The sequence below is a fragment of the Zonotrichia albicollis genome, chromosome 6 (assembly GCF_047830755.1).
Source record: "Zonotrichia albicollis isolate bZonAlb1 chromosome 6, bZonAlb1.hap1, whole genome shotgun sequence".
NCBI classification, from domain to species: domain Eukaryota; kingdom Metazoa; phylum Chordata; class Aves; order Passeriformes; family Passerellidae; genus Zonotrichia; species Zonotrichia albicollis.
Window position 1 is genome coordinate 30,635,925 of NC_133824.1, and position 23,359 is coordinate 30,659,283.

The 23,359-nt window shown below is 40.0% G+C and overlaps 1 protein-coding gene across 4 annotated transcripts in view; it reads left to right on the forward strand.

Annotated features, from left to right (window-relative positions):
- Positions 1 to 1,333: 1,333 nt before the first annotated feature.
- Positions 1,334 to 23,359, forward strand: part of LTK (leukocyte receptor tyrosine kinase) — a 95,493-nt gene continuing 73,467 nt past the window's right edge. For 2 of the 4 annotated variants that reach the window (XM_074543019.1, XM_074543020.1), the window contains exon 1: positions 1,334 to 1,856. In XM_074543019.1, the coding sequence (XP_074399120.1) occupies positions 1,598 to 1,856 (259 nt within the window). In that variant the 5' untranslated portion in view covers positions 1,334 to 1,597. The remainder of the gene's footprint in view (positions 1,857 to 23,359) is intronic. The other 2 variants (XM_026794276.2, XM_074543022.1) reach the window with 2 other exon arrangements.

The window sequence follows — 23,359 nt, forward strand, 5'->3', positions numbered from 1 at the left end:
ACATCTCTCTTTTCTCATGTCTCTTTCACTATTTGTTATCATACTACAGCTAGGCCCAAGGACACACTATCTTGCAGGTGCAGGAGTTGGAATTAGCCACAGCTTTGTAATTTTCCAGTCTCTAGCAGCTAAATTCCCAACAGAAAATACAAATTTCCTTAAAGCAATATTAACAGAAACAGTGTCTGCTGCTGCTATGAGTTCCTTGAAGATGCAGACTGTTTACATTTCTGTTCATGGGAGGGTTTAGGTAAGTATGGAAATTTCCTGAAGTGCCCCTACTTTTTACCAATTGGGAGTAAAAAATTACCTGCTTTGTAATCCCAGAGCTTCAGCCAAGATATTTATTTATGAAGAGATGGAAAGCTGGCAGCTTTCTCTCTCTCTCTCTTTTTTTCCTTTTTTTTTTTTTTTAAATTTGTTATTTCTGGTCTTGATCTGTTACTTTGCTTAGGAGACATTTTATAGAAATTTAACTAGTAAGCAACTTATAATGTCTGTCCTCTTGCTACCATACTTCTGTAATTGATGTGGCCATAGATGAAAGCCTCAGAATGATATTTGCTTCCAAATCATCCAGGTTGTGTTAAAAATATGCTTCTCTAAATCTGCTGAAAGTAGCAATATGTTGCTGAACAAAAAGCAATTTTCTAGATCCAGATAAATTATTAAGATACAAAAATAAAATCTACCCTTCAGTGCTGCATAGATATTGGTAGGAAGACCCAGAGAAGGTTAAGTAAATTAATTAAATTTTTAGTCTATTCTGTGAACCAGAATTAAACATGGAATGCAGGCTTCTGCTTTGTAAGTGCCAGCCCCACCAGACATATAAGGGCTTTAATTCAGGTCAGCTCCAAATCTCTCCAGTTTCTACATTTTGAATGGTATTTTACTCAAGACCCAGGTACTACCTGTTAAATTCACAACAACCACAATGAATTATGCTAATTTGGACTAAAGCACCCCTAATTCAGAGTAAAAGTATCCACCTGGAGAATTAGTCATAAAGAATGCATTCTGATTATAAAAAGAACATCAATTTTAGAATAAACTCCCCATGAAGGAAAGACACACCTGCAAAGAGATTGAAGGTGGAGTGAACTAGTGCAGTTGAAATGCTGATGGTCATGAAGAAAACGGAGTTTGGAGTGAAGTGTTTAAAGAGCAGATGCCCAAGCTGGCAGGGGAGAGCCCACACTTGGCTGTGCTGCGGGTCCTCACTGTGTGTCTCCAACAGAGGCTGTCTTGCTCGGGAACTAAGTGGTTATAAGCGACCCGAGGGGAAGAGAAAGGTGGGAATCTAGGCTGTGTATATAGGTCCAATTTCTCTTTCAGGGCAGCCGGTGAACACACTTCCAGGCCGTGGGAATCCTCTCTATCATCTTAAATATGAGCTGAGCTTAGTCCGAGGGGGTGCATGAGTCTCGTGTGTGTCATTGGGCCAGCTGCAAGGGAAGACGGAGAGAGGGGAACGACCCAGTTAGATTACGAATTCATCTTGTCCTGATGAATACTAGTGCCTCAGAATTTATAGATGGATGTGTTCGTGTCTGAAGCAACTGCCTTGTGAATTTGCTGATCGTGCAGGAGCGGTATGCAAAACGGGAGGAGGAGGAGGCAAGGAAGGGAGGGTGGCTCTAGGACCCATACGAGCCTTCCCGAGCAGGAGGTGGGAATTTTCCTCCAAGGCAGCAGGAGCCCGAGCCCGGTCTCAGAGCTCCAGCGGAGCCCGCAGGAAGAGCCTGGCACGTCCCCTCCACAGCTCCACAGCCGCGCACGCGGGTGGGACCAGCCCGCGCCCCGCAGAGCCATGAACCGGCTACCACAGCTGCTGCTGTGGGTCACTGCAGTGGGTAAGGAACTTATTTTTCATTCCTCTCATCTCCTTATTTTGCAAAGCCCTTCTTCTACCCAGAGGCTTAGACTTATTTCAGTGCCCCTTCCCTTTTACCTTTAAAACCAGAAAATCATTATTTTCAGAACAATAGGGAAAAAAGGAGGGTTGGGGTTTGAAAGAGCTGACATGAAACATATGTGAAGCATGTGACATGGAGGAAAATAAATCTTGATTGTAAGTAAATTTTGTTCACTGAAACGAATAGGCAATCTGTAGTTTTAGAAGAGCTGCTGCTCTCGAGGCTCTGAGGCTGGATGCAGGCAGTCACAGTACAAGGGTTTGGCATGAAACTAACAGCTATATCCTAGGACCATTTTGCTTCTCTGGCTGTGGGATTGTTTTCTTAGGGGCTGTTTTGGAGAGGGGGATAAGAGTAATGTTCCAGGAGCAGTGGAGGTTGCTTACAGGAAAAGGTGCAGTTTGGAGAGGATGCTTTGTCTAAGCAGAGAGATGAGGGACATGGATAAAGAGAGGAGTAAGTACTGGGACTATGAAAGGGGGACTTATGAGCTCCCACTTATAAAGTGGTTCTCAGGCTAAGTTTTGAATGGAATCTTTGTGCTGCTCTGTTTGTCACTGTCAGCTTTGGTTCTGAAGTACAACAAAAGAAAAGAAGTGACAGTAGGAGAGAAGAAGAGGGATATTAGGAGGGAAGCTGCAGGAATAGTAGAGAAGCTGGGAGGTGGCATCATGCATGCAACCAATGACAAGAGAAAAAAGTAGGAGTGGGACACATATACTTGATGTGTACAGTAGCAAGCAAATTTGTTATAAATATTAGGAAAGAAATGCCTCTATCAGGACACGCTGAACTTCTCAGAGAGCTGCAGTTACAGTAGATACAGTGTAGGTACAGTGACTACAGCGTGACCCTTAGACAGGACCAGGAGACACTTTGTATTTCTCAATGTAACAGAGAAATGTAACTGGTGTAACTTCCAGGCACGAAAGGAAGAAAGGCAAACAGGTTGTTGGGCGCTGCAGCTAGCTCTAGCTAGAGCAGTGCATTTCCTCTCTCTGGCTAAATGATGAACTTGTATATATTTACTTTTATATGCAGACACACAGCGACGTCAGTTTCTAAGCAGGTTTTATAATTTATTTCTATTTACAATTGCACGCCAAGACATAGCACAGAGTTTTTGAGTTCAGGCTTTTTCTGGCCTTTTATTTCTGTTGGGAGGAAGGAGGTTGTTTTACTGTCGAAGGGTCCCAGGACAAGTGTACCTCATGCAAGCAGAACTGTATGTCCCTACCTCAGCTTTCATGGCATGTGGTCTCATCAAGAATTGCTGAGTATCTTTCCAGTGTTTTTGGTGGAATGGCTTTCAACATACAAGAAATGTTAATGTAAGGAATAATAACTATATTTGCTGTATATCCAAGTCTGTGATATGAAGCATGTCTGTATTAGGAAAGAGATTTTAAAAAGGGTGTGTTACAGAGAGAGTAAGCAAAGAGCTAAATGAAAATAAATGTACATTTTACAATCTCTGTCCAAACTTCTGCCAAAAATAATCTCAATCTCTGGAGGAGTTTTCAATGCATGAGCATTTAACTATGTAGCTGCTGTCATAATCTTCACATGGAGGTTGCTTGCCTCACTATGGGGGCTATTGTGGTCAGCTCTCAGACTCTATAGTCTATTAGTTTAAAAACCACTTCTATTTCCACTGTACAATTTTTACTGAGGCATGTTCTTGGAGTGGCTTTACATTTCCTTATTTATTTGGAAAGTCCGAGATCTAAGTGATGAAGGATATTGCAGGTCTTCTTTTCACTCTTTTATTTTCCTGGCTGGCATACATATTTCTTATGAGCTCTATCATAAAAGGATGATTTCAGAGTTCGTATCCACCAACAATTTTTGGCACATGGAAACACTGGAGGATGTTGCAAGTTCCTCTTGGTGCAAAAATTAAGACACTATGAGAAAATTCAGAAGGTTGTAGAGAACAATAGCAGGAAAAAACCCTCAGAAAAAGAAGCACCAAACCAAAGGTAACAAAAACAGGAAAATACTTAATCCACAGGTATACATTGTTCTGTGTCAAAGCAACTTCACAGTCTTTTTGAGGCTGAGGTTGCACACTAGCCTCAGGTCTCAGGAGGTGGTTGGGAAGAAGGTGAAAAAAACCACCAGATGAATGTCTGGGAAAATTTCCTTTTTATTTTAAGCACCAGTATTACTTTGAACCTTCGTATTGGATTATATTCTTTTGATTACTTGAGCTTGGTAAGGGGTGGGTAGGTCAGTCCTTTTCTGTTCTGTGAGAGACCAGGCTGTGCTTGGCTAGATGTCATAGTCTTGCCTTTGATTGTGGAGAGCCAACTATCTGCAAAATTACAGCACAGCACATATCCTGAGCAAACCTCAAACACCTTTCCAAATGTGTGGTCATGTTTATGCCATTGCTCAGAGTGTAGCTATTGAGTATAACCACAGTCCATGAGATAATATTGGTAGAGGCACTTTGTCAGGATTTCTCTGCAGTCCCTTCCAACACTTGCAGTGCCACCATCACAGCATAGGGTAACTTGGGTTTAATTTCAGCCCAGTGAATAGTTATGGTTTTGGGTTTTGTTGAATCCTTTCTGAGGTGGAGAAGCATAGGAAGGTTGATGGCAGATTTAGGAGTAAGACAGCTTTTCTTTTGTTTGTGGAATGGTATATCAGCACGGCAATGATGAACACCCCATTCCTGGGTGCTTGCATTTGTCTAACTAACAGTTTTCAGAAGCCCCAAAAAATTAGTTTCTCTCCCTGGATTTATATGCCTCTCAGGACTGAATTTGTCTGTTTTGTAAAAGGAGTATAAAATGGCTTAAGTTTAGTCAGTCCACATTGTGCAGGAAGATACAGGAGTATTTTATTTTGTTGTAAACCAGCTTACGATAAACCAGTGCATCTATTTCACTTAGACAAACCTTTAGTGCTTTGTGTATCCCTTTGTTGGAGGAGAGCATGCCAAGCATGGAAGGGATGAGGCCCTGTGTTCTCTTTTGTCTCTTCAATGAAGAACTTTTTTCTTATTTTCTTCTTCTTGTGCCTATCTCTGCTCAGTTAAAGTAGCACACAGGTACAATAGTGATTTCACTTAAATGGTTCCAACCAGAAAAACATCGAATGATCCTTGAAATTTGTCTTAGGAGTCCTTTATTGTGCAAATGACAGCATGTCTCCATATACTGTGCCTAGTCTGAATATCCAATTCAAGGCACTATGGCTGTCACAGAAAGTCAAATATGGGATGGATGCCTTGAAAGGAAAACAAGACAGTTCTTTTTAAGTTACAAACATTACAAAGCTGTGGACTCTTTGAAATACAGTGAAAAAGGATATGATAAATTTATGGGAATCCCACAGTAAGGGAGCACATGCAGGGAAACACCAGTGATTTCTAAACTGCATCAGGAGGGAAGACTAAGTTGGAAGAGGTAAAAATCAGATCGTTGTGTAAGGATAGAATGTAAGAAAATAAAGATAGTGCAGAAGGTAGTCTCACACCTGAGGAGCTGCAGCTGTACTAATCACCAAAGATTAGGAACAGGCCTGCCCTTAATAGGCCACAGCTGTGTCCAATAAGAAGATGAGTGCTGCAAAAGGGTGGGTTAGCTGGGTGAGAGGAGATGGAGTTTGTTTGTTGTGCTGTGAAAGGGGCTGGAGTTTGTTGGCTGTGCTGTGAAGAAGGAGTCAGTGCTGTGAGGAGCTGGCCATGAGAAATGACCCAGAAGATATGGGACTTTTGCAATAAGATGACAACAGGTAGTGAGTCATGTGTAGTGTTACTTTAGAGCTGAAGTCAATGTCTTATGAGCAGCCATAGAATAAATCCATCTTTCTATCCATGCTCCATAGCTGCATAAATTTTAATTAGTCCATAAGATTAAAGTTAGAGAAAAGGATGTCTCACTCCAGTGAAGTTTCAAAAACATCTTCTATTCCCTGGTGTCCCAAACAGATCCACAGGAGGGTCCCTGTCTTCAGCCTACTAGTATATATGAAGGAGCTCATGTTGGCTGTGCTGGTGTGTAGAAGTGCATCAGTGATATCTGTGACAAGAGCAGAGAGAAATTTTTACATTGAATTAATTTTATGAATATTGCTGATGTTTGACACTAAGGTGATTCATAAAGCGCTCTAGGCTTTGAGCTGCTACATTTGGTCATTTGCTTTGTATGTGTACCAGTTAGTTCATACTGAGACATTCAAACAAATCTACATGTTTAAATTTTTTTAATTTCAAACTTTTGCTCAGAAAAACCTTGCATTCAAAAATCTGAAATATTTATTTAAAAGCCTAAAACATGTTTAGTTTTTACATTAACTGTTCTAGTCCAGCACTCCCTGAAATAGGTTGGTCTTTGTAATTTTATAAAACTTTTGATTCAGAAGACTTTTAGGGTAACCTGTGACAGGTTTTTGTTTGTTTTGATTTTTTAAAATTTCTTGTGGCTTGCCAATGACTTGGAAAATCCTGTATTAAAACTTCCCAGTTATCTTATAATACCACATTACTGTTTGTACTTAGATTTGTCATGCAGGTCATTGTCCTTAGGCTGATGCTCATTACTCTACGTGCAGACTGTTTGTAGCTTGGTATTGGATCAAATTACTCAGAAATAAAAGGTTTTTGCAAACCTTTAGTAAAACAAGAAACAGAGAGCAGCAGCTGAGAGGAGAGGCAGGTGAGCCTGCCTATCCAGAAATAAATGGAGAGGAAGGAACCCACAGAGTTCATAGTTAACACAACATGATGGATATCTATGGGAATACAGTTACAGCCATGCAACATCTTGTCTTCTGTATCTGGAGACTTTTATCTGAGACTCCTACGAGTAAGCATGATTCCTGTATTGAATCCTTAAATCAGAGGAGGAAAATAATGACAATAATTATGTTAATTAATTGGATCAGGCTTATAGTCTTTTCCTGCCTCTCAGCATCAGTCCTTCCTCTTACAATTCCTCTTCCTCCCGTTCCATTATAATTGCTCCTCTGCATCTCTCCTCTACTGGCATGTAACAAACCCAGTGCTTTGATGTAAGCTGCTAACAGCATGCACAAAGGTGAACTCCATGGCAGGTAGGGAGAGCAGGCCAGCTTGGAAAAGGGGTGAATTGTGGTGTTTGGTGAGAGGTGACTTGTAGCTGACAGATATGCTCTGGGTGCGTAGGGACAGCGGGTCCCTTAGGTCAGTTGTGACAGGTCACACTGGTGGGCAGGAGGAACAGGTAGAGCTTTTGTTTCCAATTGTGACTCGTTCAGCACCACTAGGTTATGGAGGGCTTTTGCCTGGGGAATGTCAGGTTCCTGCCTCTTTGTGCTGCATGTGCAAGAGGGAAGTCAAGGTGTAGAACGTTTACAATTCAGCAAATGCCATGTCAGGACCTCTCCGGACCTCTGCAGTGCTTAGAGGATTACAGCTCCCAGACAAGTGGCAGGGTATCACTGAAGCATTCTGCTTCCCTCAGGTGTGCTCTTCCCAAAAACTTTCCTCAAGGTGCTGCGCCTCCATGTTGTGCTTTCTCCCAGTTGTGTCATACCAACACAGCTGGACCCGTAAGGAGAAATGGAAACAGAGGGAAATGACATAAAAGGAATCAGAGATGACATTCAGTCTTTTTCACCTAGAAAAAGCAACTCTGCCATATATACTGAGTAAATAAAGAGCTCAGAATTTCAGTGAGATGTACAGTCATGGGCCAAGTGTTACCTTTTTAGGAGAATTTCAGATTGGTCTTCTATATGTTTTCTTTAACACAAAGCTGGCTGTAAAAACATGAAACTTTACACAATTCTCCACTTGTTGGTGTAAAACTTCTTAAGATTTCCAGTTGGCTTTATGTTTATTTTAATTATTTTGACTGTATGATTGTTGCAGATCCCTTCCAACTGAACTATTCTATTCTCTGTGAAGGTATAAACATTCCTGGCATTGGCACTGATTGAATTAAAAAATCTATTGTACAGCAGCCTCATCTGAGTTAGTCAAGAATGAGAGTGAAATATGGAATTATAATATAGAATTATAGAATTAAATGCTGAAGTCTTTTCAAAAAGCACAGATTTATCCTTGCAATTCAGATGAACTTTTGCCCTGTCTAATGGGAGAACTCTGTCTTTTAATACAGCATCACAGATTTTCAGCTAATTGGTATCTGAAATCCCATAAGACTTGGCTTATCAGCCAAGAATGATGCATTTATTCATGTATTTCAATTGCTCAGTTAGGTTTTTTTTTCCCAGTTTGTAGCACAGCATGTGTTTGAGGGCATAAACAGCCAAACTTTCTGGAGTTAGAGCATCCACACCTCTCCTCTGTGTCTATGTTTGTGGTAATACATATTTATATATTAAAAATAGAGGAGTTATAAAGTAACTGAATGTGACAGTAGGAAGTGACACGGAAGGATGTGATGGTGTTCTGTTGCACAGAATTACGTGCAGGAGGTGAGAAGAATCTATTCCTATATTGTTCTGGTGAAGAGTTTTTGTGTTATTCAGGAGCCAGTAGAAAACCCAAATGGCAAGATTTTCCTGCCTTGAAGCAGAACTGACCATCACATTGGAACTTCAATGAGAATGGAACCAGACAGGATACTGGTTCAGCGTCACAGTTTGCTGGAATCACAATTGTCATATCAGAGGTGCTGTGGGAAGCACCTGCTTCCCTGCAGTGGTGCAGGGCTGTTTTGAGTGGCTCTGCAGCTGGGACCAAGCCCCTTTTCTGTATGCTGAGGGTGACCTCAGCCCTTGCACTTTCCCTCGTAGCTCTGCCTTACTGTATCTGCTCTGCTCTCCTGGCCTTAGGGAGGCAGGAGGAAACTGTGGGGATGCACAGAGAGGATGGGAGGTGGCCAAGGCTGGGTGGTGAAGCAGGATGGAGGAATTCTGTTCCAATGGAGATGAGGAGCCCAGCCAGTGTGGTTTTGGATTACCAAAAGGAGGGTTAGCAGCTGTCAGCCTGAACTCAAGAAACCTCAGGCAAAGCTGAATTCACTCTGGAACAGAACTGAAAAATGGCTTTTCTTCTCTCAATAACTAATTTGGCGGTTTTGCAGACCCATGTGCCTTGACTAATATTCTTAACAATATAAGGGGCATGGATGATTATGCTTAGGCACTTTTAATAACTTGGATGTCTTGATATTTTTTTAAATTTTCTGTTTCTGTTGTTATATTTAACTGCAGTTTAGATTTTCCAAGTGTTTTCTGTTTATATTTTTTTCCTACCAAGCTCTGAGTGATTAAAGACCTATTTATTACTTTGACTTCAGCAAACAGAATCACAGAAAAGCACGACTGCTTAAAATTTCCATGGTTTTTAGCATGGTTTCAGAGTTTTCTCTGTGGCATTTCGATGTGTACTGTGAGTTCAGATCTCTTCACATGAGTAACACTTTTAAAGTATGTAGTTCACAACAGGAGTGTTTTCTGTGTTTATAGTCACGGCAGGAACCCAAATAGTATTTAAAACCTCTGAAGGAAGCTTTCTTTAACCCCATGCAGGCAAACAGGTCAGCCTAGAGCTTAGTGGGACACTGGACTTTATGAATCTTTTAAGCCCTGATAGCATAGTCACCACTATCACTAATATTTTTCAGCTTTCCTGAAGTCCCACATACCTCCTGGCCTTTCAAGGTCTATCAAGTTCTTAGAAGAGTTTGAACTTTCCCAGAATTTGACATTGTGTTTGTCAGTCTGTTGCAGACCTAGAGACAAAAGTTAGTGAAATTTGCAAAAATAAACTTGTGAATTAATTATAAGAAAAAAAAGGTGAATAAACCAAGCTGGGGTTTATTTAGCAGCGTTAAAAGTGCTTGTGTTCCAGCTATTCAGAGGGACCTAAAACTGGAAGATAGATGCAAATCTAGCTCTTTTCACCTCATTTAGGGCTGTCTTAGGTTAGTCTGATGAGACTCAAGCATTTAGCTTCCCTTCCAAAAGTTATTTTCATTTTCATTTACAAAATTTTGGTCAGGACATAGGTTTTTACTTCATATTTTGATTCCCACAGACTTTTTCCTCTCTTATGTGCCTTCCTGCATGCATATATACAAATGTGTGTGTGTGTGTGTATGTATATATATATGCACACACACACATATGTATGTATGTGTGAAAATTAATGGAAGGAAAAATAAATGGAAAACCTCATTGCTTTAAACATGTTGTCTTCCCTCAGTGGATACAGTTATCCAAAACTGTACACTACTTGGGGCTTGCTTGTGATTTTGTGTGACAATATTTTAATTACCTATTTTATATAGAGATTACCATTTTTGAGGGATTTGTGCTGCATGTGGGTGCACGGATTATCAGCTTTGGTAAATCTAGCCAAAAGTTATTTTTCAATTAAATTTCAGAAGAAATAACAGTCATTTTTGTACTAAGAAATATGTACAGTAAGCTGGAGGAGTTATTTTATTATTGGTAGGAATTGCTTTGTGGCTGTTAAAAAAAGGATTGATGAGAAGCAGCATCGCAGTTAATTATTCTTCCACTGAGAAAGGTGAAAGGAAACTTATATCAAGTTGTTGTCGTTTATTCCCACACAGCAAAAAAGTCCCATGCAGCCATTCCCTCACTTCCCCACCAGTCAGAGTGGGGGGAGAATCAGAAGGGTGAAAGTCAGTAAACTCATGGGTGGGATAAAGACAGATTGACAGGAAAACAAAAGCTGTGCACACAAACAAAACAAAACAAAGAATTTGTGCACTGCTTCCTGTAGGCAGACAGGTGATCCATCTCCAGGAGAGCAGGGCCCCATAATATGCAAGGTTTACTTAGGAAGGAAAACATCATCACTCCAAACATCTTCCACTTACTTTTTCTTCCTCCCTCTTTATATGCTGAGCATGATGCTATATGGTCTGGAATATCCCTTTGGTCAGCTGGGGTCACCTGTCCTGGCTGTGTCTCCTTTCAATCTCCCATGCAGCCCCAGTCCCCTCACCTCTCTGGCAGCATGGAAAGCAGAAAAGGCTTCTATTCTGTAAGTCCTGCTCAGCAAAAACCAAAACCATCTCTATATTATCAACCCTGTATTCAGCACCTATCCAAAATACAGCCCTGTACCAGCTGCTGTGAAGAAAACGAACTCTGCCCCAGCCAAAACCAGTACACAAGTAAGGGCAGAATTTCAGAGACAGAAGTGCTGATTCTTCTGCTGGTTTCTTAGGGCTCTTGAGACAGAGTGAACATGGAGGTCAACATCTGGGCGATGTTTAGCTTGTGTCTCCAGCTTGCATGCCCCTCTCAACCTCTCTAGGCAAGCCCCAAGTAGTAGCATGGTCTCATCTCAGCTGTCAGTCATACTGCAGGGATGATCTAGAATAAAAGCCAGCTTTCTTGGTTTGTACATCATTTTAATGTTTCAGTTATGATGTGACCCTTTTCAGCTTGTGTTCAGTACAACTGAGGATATGGCGATTGCTGCACAAGGACAAGAAGGGGATCAGTCTCAGAGTGGGGTCAAAAGGACAGCCAGCTGGGACAGAAGGAATTGTTCTGGGAAACGCTTAGTCTGCTGGGTTTTTTCTAAATCTCTCCCAACAGTCACTGAAACAAGTATCTTGTGAAACCAGCCTGTAGGATTAGACACCTGATTTCAGACTATGTGAATACACCCTAATCTAGCTTCCAATGCCTGCTTTCCAATCTCTGCAAGGGAGGAAGTGCTCAATGCCAGCCTTGTCAGCTTGGAGTCAGTGAGTTGGCAACTGCCTTATGAATTTATACTACTGTGAAAACACCTACAATCCCATTGTACTAACTAAAAAATATTTGATTTAGCTGTCATTTAGTTCTGGTTTTGGCAGTTTATTTTTGGAACCTGTTAGTGTTTTTGCACATAGTTAACAGAACTTGTAACAGTTTTAGAGGACAAATTTGGGCTGATAATCTGAATCCTATCACTGATGCTATGATGCCGAGGAATAAGAGAGACACCATGATGTTGTATGGAGTTCAAGCTTCCCCTTTAGCCCTTCAGGCAAAATAGTCTGTTTTCAACTTTGACCCCTACCATTTACAGACTGCTGTTAAGAGGAGGTGTTCTTAAACATTTATGGATAGGACTGAATCTGTTCTGAAGGTGAAGAGTGGAGATTTACCTTTGTCATCTTAAAGTAAAAAAAGACAGTAAAAAAAGTTTTGAATCCAGGCTTAAATTTTGTGCACAAAATATTTCATACTCTGCAGTGCTCCAATGAGCTTTTAAAGAAACATCAGCTACATATAAGATTATTCTTCAGTGTGTCTTTTCATTCTTTGTGACACAAATGCACAAAGGGGTAAGAAATAGAGCTGGCTGAAGTACCTTTGCACAGTGTTTCTGAGATTTGCAAAGGAAAAAAGTACAACAAGCACCATTTTCCTGGGTTTTAAATTCTCCAAGCTCAGGTTTCACAGATAGGGTTAAAAATCATCAAATTAAACATATTTATGAGCCATCTGGTTTCTGAGTCTTTCCAGTTTGTGTTTGCTATCCTGGGTAACTATTAAGTCATTTTTGTTGCTGTAATTTTCATGTCATTACATGGCTCCAGAAACTGCATGTTTAAGAAAAATGCTGTAGAGAACTGAATTCAGAGTAGAATTATAAGCACTGGCAGCACTGGAGACATTTGTCATTCTTTCAGTCAACCTAACATACTACTAAAAGTAAATGTACAAATTAAATCAATTTTTTTTCTTTTAATGTTTATCTAAGTTAGGCAATGCAATCTTTCAGCTCTCTTTGCCTACCTTTCTTACAATATGGTAATGAGAGTCAGATTTTCTAGGGCTAGTTTTCAGCCACAAGTTTTCCCTATGGTTTCAGGAAGATTCCTGAGGCTACAGGGTGCTGTAATCCTTGTCCTAATTTACCTATTTTATCACCCTTATTCAGATGTGGTGAGATATAAAACAGTGTATGTTCTAGTTCCTTCAATTAGATCCAGTGCATAGAATTACAGATTTTTTTTTTCCGTTTTATGGTAAAATATAATTAAGAAGACTCTATAACTCCATTTCAGTGGAAATTTGCTTTGAAAAAAAAAAATTACTCTTTCACATTGAATGTTGGGTTACTGATTAAGTTTTCTAACAGCTTTGGCTTTTCCATTGGTAGAGGGACAAAAGTGTTTTCCTTAAAAAGTGCGCATTTTTATTTTTCTTCCATAAAGTATCCTTATCTGCTCCTGAGAAGGCACAGCACTGATGCATAGATGCAAAATGCCTTCTTTTTTTTCTCTGGTGACCTAGTTGATATTCTTCATGCCAGCTCTGTCATTTGTGACACTGAGTCAATTTTCAGAGTATGGTTTCACCTTAAGAGGAAAGAGAAGGAAGGAGATGCCTGTAATTGCTGGTGTTTGTTTTCTACGTGCAACCTAATGCTTATGCTATTTGAAGAAATTTTGTGAATGCTAGAATACACTAACCAGTTCTCTTTCTCACTCTGCCTTGTCATTTTGACAGAGCTGTGTTCTGTTACCAGTTTTCCAAAGTCAAATTCAGTTTTATGGGTTTTGGAACCTTTCTGGCTATTTTGTGTGCTGTGCAAAGCCGTTCCCAATTCCCTGCACTTTATTATCCCTGATGTTTGTCTTGCTCTTTTGCATGTGTCTTGGTAACCCTTAGACACAGTGGATAGCAGTACCTGGCATGCTGATCTCAGTGAAGGATGCACTGGCATCTTTACGTCTTGTAAGAAGTACACAGCTTATTTATCTCATTTCCTTACTTGCACCTGGCATGAACTTTAAAAACATGCAAAACAATCACCTCATCACTCTATGCTTTTACTTTCAAAGCCCAGATAACCAGATGCACAAAGAGAAAGAATAGGCATATGCAAAATAGAGCACACATTACTCTGGCTATGTGTGCTTTGGAGCCAGGAGTTCCTTATAGGAGCCGAAGATGCCATGATGCAGAGAAGGCATTTGAAATCTTGGCTAACAAGCTGTTTAATAAACTGCTTAAACTTGTGCTCAGTTTCACATTCCACCTCTGAGTGTTTGTTTGACTGCTTTCCTCTTCTGGAGTCCAGCTGGCATTGAAAGGCTCAGGTACTAGGAAGCACATTTGGGAGTCTCAGCTGGCACTGGCAGACTCCACATGCTGCTGGAGTACTTGCTGGCAAAGCTGTGGCCCCTACCTTGGAAGCTGGCAACAATTTCTAGTTGAGGCTGTAAGAGAGATGTCTGAAAGGTGTCTGACTCAAGAGCTGCAAGGCTGGGGAGCTAATAGGAGGGGAAGGTGTTTGTCCACCTTCACTGGCACAGTGATGGCACTCTCTTCAGACACACAAGCCTGGGCACTGCACTGTGTGCCCTCAACATGTTGGTGTGCAGACACAGCGGTGTCCATGACTGCCTTCAAAGCCAGGTGCAGGCCTCCCTGTGCCCTGCATGCTTCAGCCTGCTCCTTCACAAGGTTGTACCAATGAGGCCTGTCTTTGTAGTGTCCTGGGAATGAAGCTGGCTTCCCACCATCCCTGAGAGTAACTTCAAAAGGTAGTCTTCTCTCAGAACGCTCTGAGTGTAGAAGACAGTGAAGTAGATATTCAGTGTCCCAACAAAAACTACTTCTACCCAGACATCCAAAAATTGAAATATAGGAGGATAAGGTAACAGATTCTAGCTTGGATTTTTCAGATGTGGTTATGACATAGGGCAGGGTATGCAGCAGTTTCTTCTAACACAAGATGGAATTACTTCCTTTATGGAGGAACACATGTAGATATAGATGTATACATTTCTTAACCTGTGTCCATGTGCGTGCCTTGATTATGTATGAATGCTGTTAATGTAAACCTATAATTAAGTCACTGTTACAATTATTGTAAACCCTATTGAATTGATTACTTTATAATTGTTAAATCAGTTAATGATTAAGTGCTGCTAAACTCTTCTCTACCCTTATCTTTCGTGTTTATAAGTTTGATTTGATTTTCCTTTTTTTTTTTTTTTGTTGTTTCATTCATTTGGTAAGTAATAGAGTGAAGCTTGTCACTGAACTCTGTTAAAAGTTACAAATTAATATGAAAACTTGCTTTTTGCCAGAAGATTTAACTCTGATTCTTTAAACAGCACAAACCACTTATTTGCAACAGAGGGCAATGCAAATAGAATCACAGAATTATTTAGGTTGGAAAATATATTTGAATCCAGTTGTTAATCCAGCCCTGCTAAGTCCACCACTAAACCATGTCCATGCGTACCAAATCTACACATCTTTTGAACATTTTCAGGGACAGTGATTCCACCACTTTCCTGCACAACCTGTTCCACCCTTTCAGCAAAGAAACTTTTCCTGATGTCCAGTCTAAACTTCCCCTGGCACAACTTGAGGGCACATTTTCTTGTCCTGTTACTTGTTATCTGTCAGAAGAGGCCAACCCCACCTGACTAGAATCTCTTTTCATGTAGTTGTACACAGAGATAAGGTCTCCCCTCAGCCTCCTCCAGGCTAAAACCCCAGCTCCCTCAGCCTCTCCTTGTAAGGCTTTTGTTCCAGAGCCTTCACCAGCTCCGTTGCCCTTCTCTGGACATGCTTCAGCACCTCAATGTCTTTCTTGTATTGAGAGGCATCAACATGTGCTTCCAAAAGAATATACTGCTTACTCTTGACTGTGCAGTTCCCTTAGAGTGCATATGTTGTGCTGTGTCACACCTTCTTGTTACTGTAAATAAAGTGAGGTTTGTACTCTGCTTGCAAAGAAGCAATAGCTTTTATTGCGATACCAGATAACTGGCTATTGTGGCAACAGGGATTCTTGGAAGTTCTTGGGACACTTCTGGTATTTACAGTGTCATTTGCAACTTCCTGACCTGGAGATGTTGAGGCTTTTCAGGAGAAGCTGGTACAGAAAGGATGTTTTGAAATGTGTGACTCTGTGAGAGATCTGAAAGAAGTTCTGTTGAACACTCTCTCCTCTGTTGGGATGATATCTAGTTGAGTACCAAGTGGGCAATGAGAACACTTGATAAACATACATAGAAAAAAACCAGGACTACTCAAACATGTGTTTGGTCTTTTCCTATGGATTATGATCTGCCAATTGCAGCTAAATTTCAGGCTGTTTAGGACTGAAAAGGTAAAATTATATGCTGGGTGTGAGTACTCTACACATAGTCTAAATGTACAGAAACTGACAGGTGTGCTGCATTTGGTGGGTATAAATCAAGAAACTCATCCTTGGTCTGGTAGTGCCTTTCTGGATATCAGAAGAGTGTGCACTGGAAAGGTAGGAATTGTGGGCAATAAAGAGCCTTTCAAGCAGCATCTGTGTTAACTGTTATAAACTATGTGGTGCTGTGAGTAAAGAACTTCAGTCTTTTATTAAGGACTCCATGTTAATATACTGCATTGGGGGCAGATTAACTTTAGGACTTGTGATTCAGGCTTTTAATGAGGATGAACAGAGAAGAAAACTGTACAAACTCTTGACCTCATGTTGTTTTCCTCATTGTGCTGGCTGGCGTCCTGGGAGCAAAGAACGAAGGTTGTCTGCTGTTCTTATGTTGTTCATTTGAGGACTGAAGAATAGAAATCTAATTTTTCTCCCTTGCATGGACAGCTCTGGACTAACCCTTTGCCAGTTAAGAAACTGGCAGCCCTAGGCCAGCAGCAGTCACACATTGATCTTTAGGGACACTCTACTGGAATATGTTATATCCTTCATAATCCTCTGATAAAAGCCTGGCTAAAGCTGAAAGGAGCTGATGATCTCCTACTGTTCCTCTCCTATCACCTCCAGAGAGTAAGTGCTCTTCTTGTGAACCCAAAAGAACTTAGTACATCACAAGGTAAGTGGTGGTGAAAGTGGTCTGGCCTCCAGCAGGCACAGTGTTTCATGGATTCACTCTAATAGAATACAGTTTTATTTTCTCTTGCACAAACCCAAGAGCTTGATATGAGATATCCAGAGAATTCAATATTTATGTGTTTTGTTTGTATCTAGTGGGTTTTATGTTCTTGTTTCTCATGCAAATAAACGCTTTCTAGATATATCCAGAAATGCATCCAATTATGTTTCCTTACTGCCTATAAATTAAATAGCTCAGGACTGTCCCCAGTCATTTTCTTTCAGGCACTACTTTTTTCATTAGTGTTTAATCAAATTACCCATGGTCTGAAAGGAAGTCAGAAATTTTTCCAAGAATCTTTGTTTTTTGCAGACACCCATTCTGGTTTCTCTTGTTTTGATATTCTTGCACTGATTTCTCACTGAGGTGGTGGGTTTTTTGTGACATTCTCATCTCCATTATGAAGCTTGAGGTAACTGAAACATCTTTAAAAGCAATGAAGGACAGAGACCTCCTTGTCTTAAAATGGATCAGATCAGTGTTCGTGTTGTCTATGGACCTATCAGCCATTTGGATTTTCTACTACTCATTCCCTTCCATGAAACCATCTGAATGTAAGGACTGGAGGATATTTTCAAAGCAGTTCATCGGTGTTAAAAGTATCAGAATAGCCACAATATTGTTGGCTGTGCCACCCTCTTGAGTAATTCATAAAGGTGTCAAACCCTGAGGCTCACCCTTGCGGTAATGAGGGACTGTAATCTGAGGCCCTCTTCCTTGGCAGGATAGACATTCTCAACTTCACTGTTTTTGTTTTGGGACTGATTCTGAAGGGCTCCTTTAAAGGAAAGGAGGAGCTCGTTATATTCAAGGACTTTGTGTCAGAAATAAAGTAAAAGCCTTTATAGGAAATATCCCTGCTTAGCTGCATTCCAGTCAGAAGCGTGATATTGTAGCCCAAAGATTTAGTCTCTAAATCACATTTCACTCCCTAAACCACACTTTACTCTCTTGGAAGCCAAAAATAAAATAAAATGAAATGTAAAAGATGCTTTCAGTCCTAGTCATTATTTACAACACAACGGTCTGTCTTCTGTTTTATATGTTCTGAGAGCAGTGGAAATACCGGACTTATCATCCTCACTGTCTTCTACATTTCTTTACTAGGGGAAAATAAATGATAAAACTGAATTCCAGGTGATTGCTTTTCTGTTTGCAGAGTCAGTTTCCTACCAAAACCAGAGTGGTACAATCCATGCATCTTGGTTATTTTGTTTTAGGCCATGAGCAAAAGCTGTCTTATTTTTTCAACACAAGGGTGATTTTTTTGGATCAAAAAATAAAGTTCAGGTCTTGGCACAAATTACAGAAGTGTCTTTAAAAATAAGAAAATAGTTTGCCAAAAAACAATAAGGTAGTCTAAGTTATCCCTGACTTTTAGATCTTTCAGGAAGTTCTGAATTCCAGGGCTGTCCCACCCACTTGAATTCTGTTACACAAAGATCATTGCTCACAGCAGTAATTCCAATTGCAATTTGAAAAAAGATTCTGCACCTCTTTCATTTTACTGGCTGTGAGTGAAGACATTCATAACGGAGAGTCATCTTTCAGATGGTAAATGCTGTGAATGGTGCAAATGAGCTTTGTCCTAATATTTTCCATAAAAGAGCTGTACAGATCTTAGGAGACTGCCCAGACTCACTTTCCTCAGGCTTGGCTCTCTGAAGCAGTGGACAATGAAACCATCCCTCTTTTTAATGTTCAGTATACCATCAGGACTCCATGCTTATTAAACTGTCTCACTTTTAAGAAGACTGTTTATATTGGTGCTGAGACTCACATTAACATCCCAGCCCTGTCTGCACAGATTGATTTCCTGATGACTACTCCAAGTCTTACCTTTTTTTCTCCAGGTCCCTGCTAGTTCACAGTTTTTCTTTCCAAAAGAGGTTTCACCAACCTCATATGTACTACCCTACAGCCTGCCAGGCCTCTCATTGACAATGGCCATCTAACCCATTTCTGTACTTGTTGTCCTGTTGCTGTTGGGGAGAGCCTTCTTGGTCTCTGATGTCCTTCCTTGATATTTTCGTCTTTCTTTTCCTTTACCTTCTTAATTTTTTGATTTCCTTGGACTGGAACTCGTGTCTGCCTGCCACAGCATGTCCTTGTCCTCAGCTTTGCCTGCCCTGCTGAGTCTGATGTTACCTGTAACTTGGTTTTCCTGTAGTTGCCACCTTTTGCCATTGATTTCTGAAGCTGTGCATGGGCCTGCTCCTCTGCATTCAGTGCACTTGTGTCCAAGGCCACAGCAGCATGGCCTCGGGCAGCTTGTGTACCCTGGCACTTCCCTTTGTTACACTCTGCTCAACTCATCTTTTTCCCTCTGGGCTGTGGCACACCATGACCATGTGGAGCTGCCTAAATACTTGGGGTGCACTGATTTCTGCTCTCTACTCCTGAAAGTGTCTATTGTGACGATACAAAACTGCCAACTAATAGTTCATCCTCATCCTCATATCTCTTTTTGCCCTATGGTCATTGCTTTCTGGTGTTTTTAGTTATTTGTTGCCTTTCAAGTATCTTTTTCTAGCTCTCTCTTTCAGTTAAATCTGTGGCACTTTAGACAAATGTGCCATGGTCTGTAATTTATCCATGGTGTTTTTTTCATTAGTTGTGCTGGACTGTGCAAAATATTCCTCCAGTTTCTTAATTATAATTCATGTAAACATGTCCACTTCTGGAGAACAGCTGAAGTAGCAGGCCATGGTGCTAAGATAATTTCTGTCATTAAAGAAAAAAAATCCATTCTTACTTTGCAAAGCATTGGGTTGGGATTTAAAAATCGTGATCTGTCCTCTTGTTTGATAGGTATATTATTTGCATGTCTTACATTGTTTCATTTGCATATCTAATTAAATACATGCTTTTATGTACAAATAAAATTGGAAAATTAGTAATTCTTTTTGAACTTCAAACAGCTCCTCTCACTCTTCTTTCATTGTATCTTTACACCCTCCTTCTCAATTCACATATTTTGGTTTAGTCATAGCCTACCTTGCAGTGTTCCTTCAGAAATCAATAGAAGTCTGATGCATGGAATCTTTATTCTGACTCTATTCTGATTTTCAGCTTATGCACATGTGCTTAACAATTGCTTTTTTATGTCTCTTTGTTAATTGTCATGACTGGGTCTCATGATACCGGTTTGTCTCCTCCTTGACATGATTTCTGTTGACTTAATTCCGTTCAATAAGCAGGAATGTCCTCGGCATTAGGTGGTTAGGGGTCAGTGCAGATTAAGTGGAAACACTTCTCACCACACTTAGCCTAGTCACAGTTGAATGGACACTATGAGAGCTCTTTTTCTTCCACATTTGCTCATTTCTTTGCTGGGGACTGTGCCAGTCCTGATAAAATTCTGCATTTCCCTGGGCTGCATGTAGAAATATTTTTTTAACTTCCAATTACTCCCTAGAGATCCATTTCTTTGTAAACCATTCTTTTAATGCCATGTGACTGCTGGACTGTTTCTAGCCCTTCATCTGTACCTTTTATCTTCAGGATTATTCTTCAAAGTTACTAGTTGATGCCAAAGTTCTTCACAGTATAATACAAACATCCTCTCCCTTTTTGACGTCCTGGCTCTTTTTGTGGGGGAGGGGAATACAAGGAGTAAAAGAATAGAATGTGATCCTGAAGAACTTAGAGGAGACATCAAAGGATGAGCAGGATTAAAAGTTCTTCTGCCCTCTTCTTACAGTAGTCTGGACACTAACAGATAAAACCCCAGGTAGCAAGTGTTGAGAATTTAATCTGGGGTCTTGATCATGAAAAATGCAAGAAATATTGGCTTTGACAGAAGATTCAGTTTTTAGTCTTGTACTTTTCTGCAACCTAGTTTAGCCCTCGAGGGGCTGTTTTGGGCATCAGTCTTTCAGTGTCATGTAAGAGGCTCCTAACACGTGTTAAGAGGTACGCAGTGAATGTGTGACAAATCCATTCACTGCATGACACTGACAATAGAGATCCTTTGGGCCAACTTGAGCCATTCAGAAGTGAGTAGTTTAAGTCAGTCTTCTCTATGAACTAGCTTAGAGTTAACACCCAAGCAGTAGGTGCCTGAAGTTATAAATCCCACTCTCATATATTTGCTGGACAATTTATGGTAAGACATAGTTTAATCTCTTACCAGTATTCTTGTGCATCCTAATTTTTAACAATTTAGGCCTATGAAAGCTAAATTTTGGCATGGAGAAGTTGGAGCCTCTCCTTCTGGAAAGGAATTTGGCAGATACTGAGAGGAGGCTTGTGGCAGTGCTTCCATATTTTCCTGGCAGTATTGCAGAGAAATTATGGAGGATGGAATCTTCCGTGCTGCTCCACATAGCTGCTGCCAGGGTACTGGTGGTAGGTATACTGCTAGTTGAAGTTTAGCAAAAAAATCCTGCATTCATAGTCTCATATAAAAATACAATTTGAGAAATACAGTGCTTTCTGATGAAGGAAAACCACAAGACTACAAGCTCTTATACATCTTGTAAATCAGATATGTTAACTAGAAAGTTAAGCTGAAAGTTGAAATACTTGTGTTATAAGGGAAAAGTAGGATGAAACAAGTTACTGGGGAAAATATATTGGGCACCAGTAGGAAATTAGTTGTTTGTAAGGTTATATGAGCAGCATTCCCTGTTATTAGAATCTATTTCACACCTATTAATAATCTGTGTCTGGCACAGAGTATAAACAAGAGTACATAAATGTCAGTGGTCAGATCAAATTGTTTCTGATATGATGACAAAGAATTCTCTTATAAAAATAGGAAACAGAAAATGCCAAGTCTGTATGCTTCTGAAATCCACTGTCCATGAACATAGCTGGAAGGTCCCTATCAAAGGACATCAGTTTATTATTTGGTTCTATTTCATGAAAAGCTTCTGAATATCATTGTGAAAGGTAGGAGCTTGCTACCTTAACACTTCCTGGTCTATTCCCTGGAGACTTAACATGTTCTTTAATATCTGTACCAGACAGTGGATCATAAAGAATGCAATACCAACAAATGAACTAATAAATGCCGCTAAAAAGAAAAATCACGAAGTAATCAAGAATGTGTTTTCATATAAGTTTAGCCCAAAATATATTAGAAGTAATTTCTTTGCCATATTTTGGAAAGGTGGTGGAGTATGTCCCTAAAATCACCAATTGCAGGTGTGGTTTTAAATTGATGGTTTGTTGCAACTTTAGGGGATGGGAAGACCGCAAAGAGTCTAGGATCTGTAGGATATGTTCATGTGGACAACACCATTATAGTCTCCAAAGATTAAGGTGAGTTTAAAACAAATTTTTATTCCATGAAACATTGTGGTTTTATCCATATTTCTGTTGTTAATTAGTCAAACATCATACAATATTCCCATTATTTTCTTCAATATTGTGATCAGGATCTGGCATATCATTGGACTCCCCTTTTACCCTTTTTAAATGTCAAGCAAATATTCCCTTTCTTTGCATACGGCGATACTTTCAGCATTTTGAGACTTTCTAAATTGAGTGTTAATGCAGAAGCACCACCAGCCAGTTTGTTAAGAACTTTTGAGTTCAAGCTCTGGATTTTTAATCTGTTTATGCCTGAGGAAGTAGTGCTCTTACATTCTCATATGGCATTGATGTACTGTGGGTTTTTATCCCCTTTTATACAGAATCTTCTGTTAATAGAACATTTGCCTTTTCAGCATGATTATTGAAAGTTTTATAATTTCTGTTTAGTAAATATTCATGTCTTTACTTCGTCTTGTGCTCTGTGCTACCTAATACTAAGCCAAGTGCATTCAAGTCTCCCAGATCTGAGGCAGCAGTGATGTAACACAGCGTGTCACTGATTCATCTCCTCTAATAGAACCTTTCCTTTCTATGCAGCTTTATAATCTCACAGCTGCTTCCCTAATATCTCAAGGGTTCTGGAAAGGTGTGTACCCAGGAGCTAATTACAGAGACAGATACACCAGTTGCTGGTTCACTGGATATCTGTTAATAATTTGATACTTCTGACCTTGTTGAATGACCTCAGAGTCTCTTTCTCCTCTGCACTGGAGAACATGTATTCACTTCTTTTATTTCTGTACTGTGGTTATTTTACTGCTCATCTATATCCTTGTGGTTATCTGATATATATCACTGTCATATGAGAATAAAAGCATCAACCATGACTTCTTAAAATCAGTCAAGGAAGTTTTGTGCATGCATCAGCAAAGAAAAGGGAATTAAAAAAATGTTAGTAGATAAATCAGAGAGCACTTACATCTGTTGTATGTGTGATCACACAGATCTTGGAGTCGTGTCAGTCACTAAGGTGCATAAAACACCAGGTGTCTAAACACTACAAACTGTGCAACACAGAAATTAATGTTAATTTTTGACTGGGAAGCATGACGGGAAGAGGATGAGTGTTGAATTCTGTGCTGCAACATGTCACCAAAAAAGCTTGAAAGTGACCAGGTACGGTTAGACATCATCTGCTATATTTTGTGGCAGAAATATTGCAAAAAATACACGGTTTATGTGGAAGCAGATGAATCAGCAGTGAATGGAAAAGACAACAATACAGTGCATGTTAACATCTAAGCATATTCATTTTTAGGTTAACATAACCAA